Source organism: Schistocerca serialis, chromosome 2 (assembly GCF_023864345.2).
Source record: "Schistocerca serialis cubense isolate TAMUIC-IGC-003099 chromosome 2, iqSchSeri2.2, whole genome shotgun sequence".
In the NCBI taxonomy this organism is placed as follows: Eukaryota; Metazoa; Arthropoda; class Insecta; order Orthoptera; family Acrididae; genus Schistocerca; species Schistocerca serialis.
In genome coordinates, this window is record NC_064639.1 from 891578161 (window position 1) to 891592895 (window position 14735).

Here is a 14735-nt window from a genome sequence, read left to right on the forward strand (position 1 = left end):
ATGTTTTCTTCAACGTCACATTAGCAAGTACACTTGTGCTGTGTTGAGTGCTGGAAGCACCACCTTCCTCTCACCACTCTTGTCCTTTCTCCTTCCTTGCATCTAACCCTCCGCGTCCCCCTTCACACCATTTAACAGGGACCCATTCCTCCTCTTCTCCCTGCTTTCCCCTCTTCCTAGTGATACTCCATTATCCTCCCCTTTTGCCTCCCCATTATGCACACACAACATACAGTTGCCCTACTGCCGTTCAGAGCTTTACCCCTCCTGTCCCTCAAGTTTTTGAGTTGCCATTATGTTTCAGTGATATCACATAACATATATTACCTTCCCTGGCTTGTGACCCATGTGGGTGCATGCATCTGTCAATCTGAAGTTTGTTTACATGCATGTGCTTCTGTTACACCTAACTGCAACCTAACCATGAATCTTTTTGTATTTTATGAACTGCTTATATGCTTACTACGTTCTCTCATTTCCTTTATGTGAAGTTCTACAAATAGGCCCAGAATATGCATTTCTCCATGCCTATAACTTGACATTTTACAAGCTTTTTTTATGCTAGTTGAACCTCCCCTGGCAATTTGAAAATTGAAAATGTTATGAACATCTTTCTTGAACTTCGTCATCATGGAGGAAAAAATAAAGTTGTAACTGATTTTCATTTTGAGTTGATAATCCAGCAGTGTTTCTAGTTATAATTTTAGTTGTAGAGAAACAGATTATTAATAATTGTTGTATCAGATATTTAGAAAATTGTGGTTGAGGGACACTATTGGGAAAAATATTGAATCCATGTATTATCCTGAGCACTAGAGCTTTTACTTTCTTGGTGTATTTTCATATTTTACTCCCCTTAGATTAATGAGAATTAGTAGTTTTTCAAGTGTTTTCCTGCCAAAGGCACTTAGAGTGGTACCATGGTTTTGATGGGATAGTGAGATGTGTTCTTACGTAAGATAATGAATATTAATGATTTGTCATAGATCTGTTCCTCAACTACTTTTGCTTTACGTTCTTTTTATAACTGTGTTGTGATAGAAGAATGCAGAAGGTTGAAATTAACAGTACAGATAGTCTACAAAAACCAGCAGAGTCCTCTAACTGGGGAGGTATCAGAATGGTGTCCCACAGGTTCCCTTATTGTTCTTAATGTATATTAACAACTTGCCACTTTATATTCATGAAGATGCAAAGTTATTTCTTTTTGCTGATGATACAAGTATAGTAATCACACCCAAGAAGCAAGAATCAGTTGAGGAAATTGCAAATAATGTCTTCCAGAAAATTATTAAGTGGTTCTCTGCAAATGGACTCTCACTAAATTTTGAGAAAACACAGTTTATACAATTCTGTACAGTAAATGGCATAACAACATTGATAAATATAGACTGTGAACATAAGTCTGTTGCTAAGGTAGAATACTCAAAATTTCTGGGTGTGTGCATTGATGAGAAATTGAATTGGAAGAAACACATCGATGATCTGCTGAAACGATTAGGTTCAGCTACTTATGCTATTAGGGTTATTGCAAATTTTGGTGATAATCGTATCAGTAAATTAGCCTACTATGCCTATTTTCATTCACTGCTTTCATATGGCATCATTTTTTAGGGCAATTCGTCAGTAAGAGAGAAAGTATTCAATGCACAAAAGCGTGTAATCAGAATAATAGCTGGAGCCCACCCAAGATCACCTTGCAGACATTTATTTAAGGAACTCAGGATATTCACAGTACCTTCACAATACATATATTCACTTATGAAATTTGTCATTAATAACCCATCGCAATGAAAAAATAACAGCAAAGTGCATAGCTATAAAACTAGAAGAAAGGATGATATTCACTATTCTGGATTAAATCTCACTTTGGCACAGAAAGGGGTGAATTATGCTGCCACAAAAATCTTTGGTCATTTGTCAAATAGTATTAAAAGTCCGACAGATAGCGAACCGAATTTAAAAGTAAATTAAAAGAATTTCTGAATGACAACTCCTTCTACTCAATAGATGAACTCTTAGATATGAAGTAGTAACAGGGAAAAAATTAATTAATTAATCAATTATTTTGTTTAAGAAAAAACTTACGTTAAAGTGACACGTTCCACATCATTACAAAATGTCGTATTCATGATCTATGAAACAAGAATTAATGTATGTATGTAGTAGGTGACACATGCTGATTTTATTTTGTGGTTCAGGGAATCTGATAAGCATTCAAAGGAGTATGTGTTTTCTACAATTAATGAGTAGTTTAAGTTGAAACTAGATAATGTCTAGGAAGTCCCTCCACATTTCATTCGGTCCACAGATGTTTAAGGTCATACCAGATCCTCATTTTGCAATTGAGCAATATTATGTCGAGTCTTTAGCAGTAACGCACGAGGAATATTGAAGATATGTAAAGCTATTTGTATCATTTTAACTAAGTGATGTGTATAAGTACTATTACCACATGAGGTAATTTAAGGTGCATATTTAGCTATATTGGTCTTTCCCGTTTACAAACAATTGAGACAGTGACAGTTTATCAGATGCTCTGACTTGTTTACGCTACCATTTTCCATCTGAAATGACTGAATAATTTTGACCCGTCTGTGAAGTTTCACTCTGTCTTTCTTACTGGATATTCTGAAGTACTTCAGTATGCTAGGTTGAATTTTAATATTAGACATTTGTTGGTTGTGTTCTGTAGCCTTTCCTATCTTTCAGTTTTATCCATAGCCCCACTATTTTGTCAGTATTATTTTTATGTGGGGATCTAAAATAAACATGTTGATTGAAAGTGAAGAAAAGAGACAGCTTCTGAGTACCCTAAACAGCTGTCACATGAAACCACCCTGTGTGAAACCCAGTAGAATAACAGTTTTCATCTTTCCTATTTGATAGTATCTTCACAAACATCGAAGATAGTGTCACTGAGGCACAGAATGTAAACTTAGGTCTTTCAGATCACAGCACACTTGTCACATGTATAAATTCTTCTATACCCTAGGTAGTAAAATAAAAGTGAGAATATAAAAGACACTTCTGCACAAAAAAAGTAAATACTTTTTTCAGACTTTAGCAAAGGGAACCTGGGAACATATATTTTCAAAAACAACAACTGATGACTCATACAATGCTTTTTGTAGTACTTTCATGTACCTATTTGAGATGTGTTTTCCAAGAAAGCTTACAAAAATCAGTGTCATGCCAAGAAATGACAGCCAGTGGGTGTCGCCTGCTGTCATAGTATCTAGTCAAACTCTAAAACATCTCAGTCAAATAAAAAAAGACAACAAAAACAAACAATTTGCAGACTATGTTAAGACATATAAGAACATTTATAGGAAGGTGATTGAAAATGCTAAAACAATCCACATTGACAAAGTAATTTTAGGGTCAACGAACACATTAAATCAATATGGAATGAAGTAAAAAAGAAAAAAAAGAAATAAACAAAAATGTTAAAAATGAAGAAGACATTGTTTTAAAAGATGATCGTGGTGTTTTACTCACAAATCTTACCTTTGTAAATTACATAAATGACTACTTCATAAATACTCCCATCAATCTGAGTAAAAATTGCCATAGGAATAGTGAAACCTGTGTTCAAAGAGAACAAAGTATCAATTCAATATTGCTGTGCCCCACAAATAAACCAGACGTTCTAAGAATAACAAAAACAATGATGAATAAATTGTCTGCAGGGATTGATGAATTACCTGCTTTGGTCGTAATAAAATGTGCTAGTGTCGTGTCAGAACTGCTCTCACATATCATAAATATATCATTATCAGAAGGAGTGTTTCCACAAAGATTAAATATTTCAAAAATAAAACCACTGTATAAAAGGGCAATAAGTTGGAAATCATAGACCAATAGCTTTGTTATCTATTGTTTCAGAAGTAATATAGACAGTCATTAAACATTGTATTACAAATTTGCTTGACAAATTCAATCCCTTGCCTGTAAATCAGAACAGTTTTTCAAAGGCCAAGTATTGCCAACGTCTGCAACTATAGTTTTTAATATTTAGAAAATTGGTTTGAATGAACAAGTTAACTTTAAATATTTCAAAACTAATTACATCCATTATATGAAAACAAAGTCACAAAATGACCTAGATCTCAGAATACAAAATAAAGAAGTTAAGAGAGTAGCTGTCACAAAATTTTTTAGGTGTCCACATATATGAAAATTTGGATTGGAAAGCCCACATGTCACTAGCAAGTTAATTTCGCTGGCTTTGCACTATGTGTAATTAGTAATGTGTCTAGTAAACAATATAGAAGAACAGTCTACTTCACTTACATTCACACTGCTATTACCTATGGCCTCACCTTCTGGGGTCATAATACGAAAAATCTAAAAACCATCTTCACACTACAAGAACCATCTTCGCACTACAAAAATGAGCTGTTAGAATAATTACAAACAGTTCCAGGCTAAAACTGTTGTGACTCGCCAATCTTTCAAAGTGCCACCGCGTAGTTACACGCGTCCTCTACATGCGGCGCTGTCTGCCAGCCATGCAGCAGCAGCGCCATGTTAGCGGCCAGCCAGCCAGCGGCAGCTAGACTTGGACTCAGTTATGATTTGACTGTTAAAGTGTACACACGTCTTACTCTGTTTACTTGATCTGTGATTTTCATGTATTGCGTCTTCCTTGAAATATATATGTTCAACTTGAAGTTATAACAATTGACAACGAGGATGGGATTTTTCTTTTCCGACATTGACCTACATGTTTCGATGGCTACTTTAGAGTAACTATTGCAAGGTCTCATAGAACAGCAAACGATTCTCACAAATGCGATTCATGATTTCGTCGCGGCATCAAATGCGGGGTGTCTCTCATCATTCTCTCTACCTACTTTTCCTTCTTACGATGAGACGGCGGAAGACTGGTCTGATTACGAAAAACGTCTTTGACAGCACTTCTTGGCATTTCATGTCACGGTTGAACAAACATGTAAGTGTCTGTTCCTTTCATGGATTTCACCTCAAATGTATCGATTGTTGTCACAATTGGCTCCTTTGAAAGATCCTGCGTCTTTGTCCTTTGCTGAAATGTGCTCACTTCTGTATGTCTATCACTTCTGTCTGTCTATTTTCAAAAGCAAACGCATCTGTTGCCTTTTATCGTTGTCAAAAACAACAGAATTAATCCTATCGCACTTGGATTGCTGAACTTCACGGCCTCAGTAGAAAGTGTCAATTTGTTACTGAAGTTCACAAAGAATCCTATGCCGATTCCATGGTACGGGATGCTATTATCCAATCGGCGCCCGACAAAGAAGTTAGGCAATGAGCCCTTCAGTTGGCAAATCTGACTCTAGATGAAGTCCCTCTAGATGAAGTCCAGTTTTTTGAAATTTCTCGCGCCGCTGGAGCGCAAATAGAGGGATGGGGTGACGTCGGGGAAATACAACCTCTGTGCGATCTTGACAAAGCGTGTGGCATGTCCCCGCCGGCCGACGTGGCCGCAGTACACTCCCAAGCGCAGCCTCGGCCTAACCTAAACAAACCACTAAGAAACTGTAGCAAAACCCACGGCAACTTCCTTCATGTCCGCAGTGTTTTACGAAACATTCACGAGAAGATTGTTCACAACATTGGGCCGTGTGTCACAAATGCAAAAAAAAGGGTCATGTGTCATCTGTTTGCAAATCCGACTGCATACATGATGTTCATGAACATGATGCTGATTCTGATTCTGTGTTGTCTGTCAATTGTACTTCTTCCCTTTCAGGGAAGTTATTCCTCACTGTCCTAATACTTGGTCGAGATGTTCGCATGCAGGTGGATACTGGTTCTGCTGCCACTATCATCAATTCTCAGACATATCTTCAGTTGGGTTCTCCAATCCTGTCACCTGTCACTAGGCAATTACGGACTTACAATAAACAGATTTCTCTCTTGGGACAATTTGATGCTGAGGTATCTTACAAATCTGTCGTTCGCACTGTTCACATATTTGTGGTCGACCATAGTAATGCGGAGAATCTTTTTGGTTTCGATGCCTTTCGCGTTTTTGGGTTCTCCATAGATGACTCTGTCAATATCGTCTCTGATGCTATTCCTTATGCTCAATTGGATTTCTTGTCGATGGCATTTTCGTCCCTTTTTTCTCCTGGGTTAGGCCGTGCAAACGACTTTGATGCTCTTATCACGATCAAACACACTGCTCGGCCTAAGTTTTTTCGGGCTCGGCCCATTCCTGTGGCCCTTCGTGATCAGGTCAAACGGGAGCTGGATCGTCTCACTGCTTCAGGGGTCTTGCTTCCTGTCACTTCCAGTGAGTGGTCCTCTACTGTCGTTGTCGTTGCTAAGCCAAATGGTGATATTCGTCTCTGTGGCGATTTCAAAGCCACTGTAAATGCTAAATGCCTTATCGACACCTACCCTATGCCTCGACCTGAAGAATTGTTCACTAAACTTGCTGGAGGCCAGTATTTTTCTAAACTTGACCTGTCAGAAGCTTATCATCAACTTCCTCTTGATGTTGCTTCCTGGCAGTTTCTGGTCCTTAACACGCCTTTCATCCTCTATCAATACCAACGATTGCCATTCGGGGTTGCCAGTGCCCCTGCTCTCTTTCAGTGATTCTTGGAACAATTATTGCTCACTGTCCCTGGGTGTAGAAATTACCAGGACGACATTGTTGTCACTGGCTCCACCACTGATGAACATCTTCAAAATCTCCGCACACTTTTTCATGTCTTACAGACTGCCGGTCTTAAGTGTAATCTTCAGAAATCAAAATTTTTTCAGGCATCTATCACATACTAGGGGTTTCAACTCTCTCGGGATGGTATTCGTCTGCTTCAGCAAACTGTCGCTGCGATCGATGCCCTTCCTCGCCCTACATCTTTAAAGGAACTGCAGGCCTTCTTGGGGAAAATAGCATACTATCACAAATCTTTACCATCTGCTGCTTCGATGGCTCAGCCGTTGCATCGCCTGTTGCATAAAAACGTGCCTTTTCACTGGTCTGCTTCATGCGATGTGGTTTTCCAGAAATTGAAGATTATGCTGAAACAGGCCCTGTGCCTGGCTACTTATCGACCTGGCCAACTTCTTGTTCTTGCCATGGACGCCTCTCAATACGGGGTCGGTGCAGTCCTTGCGCACCGTTTTTCTGATGGTTCTGAACAACCCATTGCTTATGCCTCCAAAACGCTCACGGATGCCCAACAAAAGTATTCTCAAATTGAAAAAGAAGCTTTGGCCATTATTTATGCTCTTCATAAGTTTGGTGTTTTTCTCTATGGATCCAAATTTCATCTTGTTACGGATCACAAACCACTTGTTTCCTTGTTTCATCCATCGTCACTTCCCGACAAGGCTGCACACCGCCTCCAGCGTTGGGCTCTTTACTTGTCTTGTTTCAATTATGAGATTCATTTCCGGCCGATGGCTCAACTTTCGAATGCTGATGCACTGTCTCGCCTTCCCATGGGTCCTGATCTGGCGTTCGATAGGGACAAACTTTTGTGTTTCCACCTGGATGTTGCCGAGCAGCGGGTTGTGGACGGGTTCCCCATCACTGGGGACCGGCTGGCGGCTGCTACGAGTTCTGGCCCTACCCTCTCCCGGGTTTTACGCTATATTCAGAAGGGTTGGCCAGATCGTCCATCCGCTAAGACTTCTGATCCATTGCGGAACTACTACGCTTTGCATTACCGCCTCACGGCTAGGGATGGTGTTATCCTTCTTTCCACCAAAAATGCTTCGCCGCGTGTTGTGGTACCTGCATCTTTGCGTGCTTCGGTCTTGCGCCTCCTTCACCAAGGCACTGGGGTGTCTCTCGCACAAAATCTCTGGCGCACTGTCATGTGTATTGGCCCAGCATTGACTCTAATCGCACACATGGTCGCTGCCTGCGGCCCTTGTGTGTCACAGGCCGCCGCCCCGAAGTCATCTTTAGCACCGTGACCTTCGCCTGAGAAGCCCTGGGAGCGTATTCATGCTGACTTTTTTAGGTACTTATTGGCTTCTCGTTATTGATGTCTACTCTAACTTTCATTTCATTGTCCGTTGCATGTTGCCTACCACCGCAGCAACCACCAATGCTCTAGCTCGCATTTTCTCTTTGGAAGGCCTTCCCTCTACTCTTGTTACTGATAATGGTCTGCAATTTGCCTCTTCTGATTTTGCGGATTTTTAAGCGCATCACGGCGTCATGCATGTCACGACCCCTCCGTTCCATCCACAGTCAAACAGTGAGGCTGAACGACTGGTCCGCACATTTAAGGCTCAGATGAGGAAACTCCTGACTTCTTCTGCTGATGATGCGCTTCTCCAATTTCTGGCTTCTTACAATTTCACCCCCATGGGCGACCACAGCCCGGCTGAGCTCTTACATGGCCGACAGCCCCGCACGCGACTTCATATTCTGTGGCCTTCCACTTCACGGCCGTGGGTGCTTTCGCTTGGCCGGTTCACCGTCGACGACCTTGTATGGGTACGGGGATATGGCAGGCGGCCAAAATGGAGTCCTGGCCGCATCTTATGACACCATGGCCAACGCCTGTTTGAAATCCAGATGGACACGGTTGTTGCAGTGCGTCATTCGGACCAGCTTCGGCCTCGTGTGCTGGCAACGGCTGTTCCGGATGCTGCTACAACCCCTTTGGCTCTACCTGACGCTCGGGATACTGGAATCTCTCATTACTCACAATGCAGTGCTCTTACCATCATATCAGTGCCAGCACAAGAACTGACGCCACCAGGAGACGTGCCCATGCAGGAACCAGATGACCATCATCTGTCGGAGCAACTCTACTCGCCTCCTTCTCCTACGAACGCGGACACATCACCCATGTCTCCTGTTATAACAACCGGACTTGCCGCAGTGGGCAGATTGGTGCACGGGGCTCCAGCAGATATGACCCCCATGCCTCCTGTCATCTCGACCCATTATCATCAGGGACACTTCCGTCCGTACGGGAAGCCTCCTCCTCGAGACTTTATGGCCAGTCAAACAACACCTGTGGACGTTAGCAATCTACAGGCCACCTCCATCAAGACCTGTGCAAAAAATTCATAGGGGGGGAAAGTGTTGTGACTCGCCGATCTTTCAAAGTGCCGCCGCGCAGTTACGCTCATGCGGCGCTGTCTGCCAGCCATACAGCAGCAGTGCCACATAAGCGGCCAGTCAGCTAGCGGCCGCTAGACTTGGACTCAGTTATGATTTGACTGTTGAAGTGTACACACGTCTTACTCTGTTTACTTGATCTGTGACTTTCATGTATTGCGTCTTCCTTGAAATATATTTGTTCAACTTGAAGTTATAACAAAAACCCTCCAAGCATATATTTTGACAGCTAAATATTCTACCTTTACCATGCCTCTACATACAAAAAAGTGTAAGTAACATAAAAAGGGGCATTGAAAATTTCAAAAACAACCCAAATCTGCATTCATATAATATAAGAATGTGCAGTGATATCCATATAAAAAGAGTAAACAAGGCTACTACACAAAAGCTAACAAACATTAAAGATATAAAATTGTATTACAAACTTACAGCCCATATAAAAGAAATGAAAAAGTTGTGTACATTTAATGAAGCAGTATTCAAGTTATTAATGACCAACTGCTATTACAGTGTAGAGTACCTTCAGCAACCTAGTAGCAAGTCATTATATTCATGTATTCACGAACAGTTGTGGTACACCTTACACACAAGTTGGTGCATTGCTAGTCTCATTGTGTATGTATTGTTTTTCTGTTTCAGGAGTGTAAACCATTTTATTTATTATATCATGTTACATCAGCCATCTTGTTTCCGTGTTGGAGAGCAATACATTTATCTGTATCTTGAATTATACTGACAGTCATTTTGTTTTTACATCAGATGAACTATTATTTCACTTCCAATGTTTATCACAGAAGGAACCATTTCTGACATGATTTTCTTCATAATCGATTATGGAACAACACAACTGTTTTGTACATTACAGATAAAGTATTTAAAGATTGCTACAAATCCTTTCTTAGTAATAAGAGCTTATTTAATTTCATTCAGAGCTACATATGACACTGTTTTTTTTTTCTTTTGTGTGCAGAAATTTTGTTTTGGAATAACCGTCTGAAGAACATGGAAAATTTGTACCATCAGATGCGTGACCCTCGAGTTGTGGATATGGCTTCAATACTAGAGCTGACTGATAGTGCATATTTCCCTTGCTTCAAGTCAATGTTCCGTAATGTAGTAGCAGGTAATATTGTAATTTTTGACTGATAATTAACATTTTTAAAGTCTTGCTTTGTAAGTCACTGTCATAGTGAAGCTAAGATCAGTACTGTAAATAGTGAACATACGACAATTGAAATTTAGAAATAAAATGGGTTTGAAATTCTACAACTAAATATGTGACTCTCAGTTTATCCAGTATATCATTAATGGTTTAGTTGTGATTGATATGTGGCAGGTGCCTGTGAACAATGTGTTGCAGATGGCACGTGATGCAACTGTTGAAGTTGTGCTATCAGCTGTTTACATGAAGTGGTTTCTTTGGAAAGGTTACATAGCTTAGGGCTTTTGAAGAATCACTGTTTTTTATGTCAATTTTCTCTTTTAATTGTATCAGTAGAAAATTCATTCGAGAAAACTAAGAAGTTATGAGACAGAATAGGTATAGGTAGCCATTATTTACTTCCAGGAGGCAAAATGAGTAAAACTACTGGTACACATGTATAAAATGGGCACAATGCCTAGCATTTGGAAATAATAGTTTCTTCCTAGGGGAAGGGTGGCAGGGCTGAGAGGGTGCAGGGGGGGGGGGGGGGAGAAGAGGTTAAAAGAAAGGGCTGGTCATTCAGATCCCACAATGAGAGGGACCCACCCGTAATGAGGGCGATGGTAGGCAGAGACCTTTGTCTTTTTATAAAAATAAAACTGAAACCTAAAAACAGCAGGAATCATGTTTAATAGGACTGGATGTGTTTGTGGCAGTGTACCTAATTATTATTTTAGTGAACATCCTTCTTTTTGGTATATATTACAGGGTGCACATAAAGTCCTGGAACTCTTTCAATTATTTATTGCACAAGAACCAACATTGTACAGATATCAAACATATGTCATTTTGAAGAGAAACTCTGAAAGTTTTTTTTTCATGTATACCACCACAGCACAGTTTGTTACTGTGCCGGTAGTTAGCACTAGTCGCAAACACGGCGAGTTCAGGTGTGGAGCAAGCTGTTTCAGAAATGGCCTTCCTGATCACCAGATCTAACTCCTTGTGACTTTTTTCTGTGGGGACACATTAAAGATCGCTTCTACCACGTGATGTAGCAGAGCTCTGGGAGAGAATACACGACAATGCCATACTGGGACAGGTCTGGCAAGAATTTGATTACTGTATTGATGTCTGCCGGGTCACTCATGGTTCGCATATCGAATGTTTGTAAAAAAAAAAACTTTCAGAGTTTCTCTTCAAAATGCAATATGTATGACATCTATACAATGTTTAGTTCTTGTGCAATAAATAATTGAAAGTGTTCTGGGACTTTATGTAAACCTGTATACCTTACAACAGATAGTAAATGAGCACACTCCACTCTCTCTGTCCTGTACCTCTTCCTTAATCTGCCTGTAACTTTGTCCTTTTCTTAGTGCCATCTAGTATACCAAGTCTTCTTCTTCCTCTCTTCCCAGCAATATTTTCCTTTATTAACTCTTCACTGCAGGCAATTTCTTCGCAGTTCATTGCATGTCACACCCAGGATGTTTTCTTCTTACATATCATTTACACTAGTTCTCTTCGCTGTCTTCTTCTTGGAAATACTTCTTCATTTGTCATTCTGTCAGTCCATTTCACTTTTAGCACTTTCACCACATTTCAAAAGTATTCTGGTAATTTTCCTCTTTCTTTTTTGATTGTCAGTATTTGCTTCCATATGATATTTCACTTCAGATAAGACACTTGGTGAATCCCTTTTTTAACTCTGTCAGAAAGCATTTTGCTACCAACAAGCCATTCATTATTTCAAAAGTTCTTTTATCTGTAGATATAGAATATCTTATTTTCCCTAAGCAGCTTCTATTCCCTGTCACCAAACTTCCCAAATACCCAAATGATTTTTCATGTTTTCTGATTTCCATCACTTTGATGTTTCCTATTTTTATCCTCCGGCCATACTCTTTTCTCGCTTTTACAATGCTCACTCTCATTAATTGTAGTTCTTTCTTGGACTCAGCCAACACTGACTGATCATCTGCATATTTAATTTTATTGGAAACTATCTAGAAACGTAAGTTAAAATTACTAAATATTAATTTTTATTTAAATTTTTCTCACACAAAAGTGTTCTTTCATGCAGGATAAGTATCAGCTCGTGTATTGCTTAATAATCACACAGACTAGGCAAATAAGTTTTATCACACAGAATTGTCGAGGAGTGTATGTCCAGTAGTTGTGTTATCATGTGTACATTCTTAGAAATACGTGTATGTTTCCTGAAGACCAATGTTGCTGCAGTTTTCAGTTTAACCTGTGAATATGTCACAGTGTGACTTGAGTTTCAAAGTTATAACTAGTTCGTTTTCAGACATTGTATTTGTCTGTATGTCCAATGTTCTGTCATAGATATTCTGCAACATATTTATGTGATCAGTGAGCATGGTGTGCAGCATTTCTCGACAGTCTTACAGTCCTTAACTAAGAGTGGTTATAGTAGAATCGAAGGAGTCTCAGTAAACTCAAATGTACATTTAAAAAAATGGAAAATCGAGGGTAGAATAATGTCGTAAATGCATACTTTATGGTATATGTTCATGGAAATTATTGCTGGTGTCTACCACAAAGAGGACTTTGAATATGAACTGGTACAGACCTTCTAATCATTTGTGGATCAGTCAAAATTAGTAGACACTTTTGGATCATAGAAGTAACCAAAGATTGTGAAATTAAATATGTATTAATACAAAGTAATGAAATTTGCACAGAAATCAATTCTTGATAATATATTGTGAACAAGTTTGTTGTCTTCTTTATACAGACTGTAGTTTCTTTATATAGACTGTAGTGAATAAAACAGTCACCCACTGTGTTCTGTAGGTGCCAGTGAGTTCAAAGGCCAGCCACCAGATGTGTTCTTTTTTCAGTGTCAGTGGTTGTTCTATTTAGTGATGCTCCATGGGATTAGACAGCGAGAACCTCTTTGCTTAGTAGAGACACTTCATGCTTAATATTAATTTGCTGCAGTTTATAAATCACAAGTTCTTGCTTATCTTCAATATGTACTTGTCATTATATATGTTTATTGTTCTGATTTATATGAATGCCAGTAATTTATGTGCTGTCATGGCCATTGTACCGGAAGACATGCAGAAGTAGTTTGGATGAATATATTACAGCTGTTCTGACATTGCTGACTTGGATGTGATCAGCCTACAGATACTAGAAAAATAAGTACAAACTATCATGATGGACAGCAGAATTTTCAAACTATTAAAATGCAAGACTCCGTGAGTGCTGAAGCAATCTGGTTTGCACAGGTATGCACTGAGTATCTGCATCATGAGAGTAGCATGCACATAAAGTGCTAATGCAAGAAGGTATCAGACACAGGAGGCCGTCACAATCCCTAAGACACCTGCGTAGTAAAGTTGATTTAGGACTATATTCGACACATAATTTTGTACACTGTTGAGTAGCCGTTTTCTGACTCAGGTTAAAGCTATGATAGCATAAATGTCCTTTGACACCATCACAGATCTGGGTGGCAGGATTCAAGGTGCAATAATTGGGACCTGGATTTTAATGACAAGTCATATATTTTCCCTGAACTTTAGGATGAATTTTACAACAATTTATGCATGAATCCAGATAAATTAGTGTAGATAAATGTATTTTTATTGTGTGTGTAAAGTCATGTTCACACCTTTTTCAGTAATAATTCATATTTTGGCCAACGTTTGCCACAATATGCTATATTTTAGCCAACTTTTCCCAAAAAAGCATGAATTTGTCATGTATTTAAGGACACTAGAATAAAAGCATGACTATGTTGCTCACATGGCAATCTTTCAGATGATATTGCCACAAATAAGCACAACAATTGCTGCAGAGCTTTGTCAATCAGGACTATAGTTTGGGGAAGCATTATTTTGTGGACTATATGAAGTTAATTTTAGTGCAGGGAAGTGCTTTCATATGCAACAACACCGTAATACTGCCAATCACAGCAGCTGTGTAAAGAGAAGTGCTGAAAATGACAGCAGACAAACACTATAATTTTGAACAGAAAGGTCCAGCTTCAACCATGCAATCTTTCTTCAAGGACTTATGTGGGATGATAGTATCTTGCAACATGCCATTTTAGAAGATGAAGAAGCCATGATTCAGACAATTATTGGTGAAGCACACAACAAATTCAGTTCCAGATGAATCTACATTGAGAAAGAACTATTTATTCATGTGCTGCATGGAGGTGTGCAACGAAATATAAATTAATGCTGCTGACCAAAAGCTGTGTGACCATAGGTGAAATTAACAATGTGTGTGTGTGTTATGTTCCAAATGATGTTGCTGTTTTCTTAAACGTCTGGAGAAATGTTCCTCCTAACATGTGACGCTCTCGACAGGGTAAACAGCTTGATAATTGCCATTTTGTTTTACAATTCTGTGAAGCTACTGTGACTGGATGGTGTGAACAGAAATAACATACGTATTGCTGCTAGTAACAGATGGTGTTTGATACATGGCTAAAGCAGACAAGGGCTTCAGATATTCTAC

The 14735-nt window shown here is 39.4% G+C and overlaps 1 protein-coding gene across 1 annotated transcript in view; it reads left to right on the forward strand.

Annotated features, from left to right (window-relative positions):
- LOC126456501 (dynein beta chain, ciliary-like) overlaps positions 1-14735 on the forward strand; it is a 186722-nt gene that overhangs the window by 54776 nt on the left and 117211 nt on the right. Inside the window, exon 6 of the mRNA XM_050092251.1 lies at positions 10059-10211. Within this exon, the coding sequence (XP_049948208.1) occupies positions 10059-10211 (153 nt within the window). The remainder of the gene's footprint in view (positions 1-10058; positions 10212-14735) is intronic.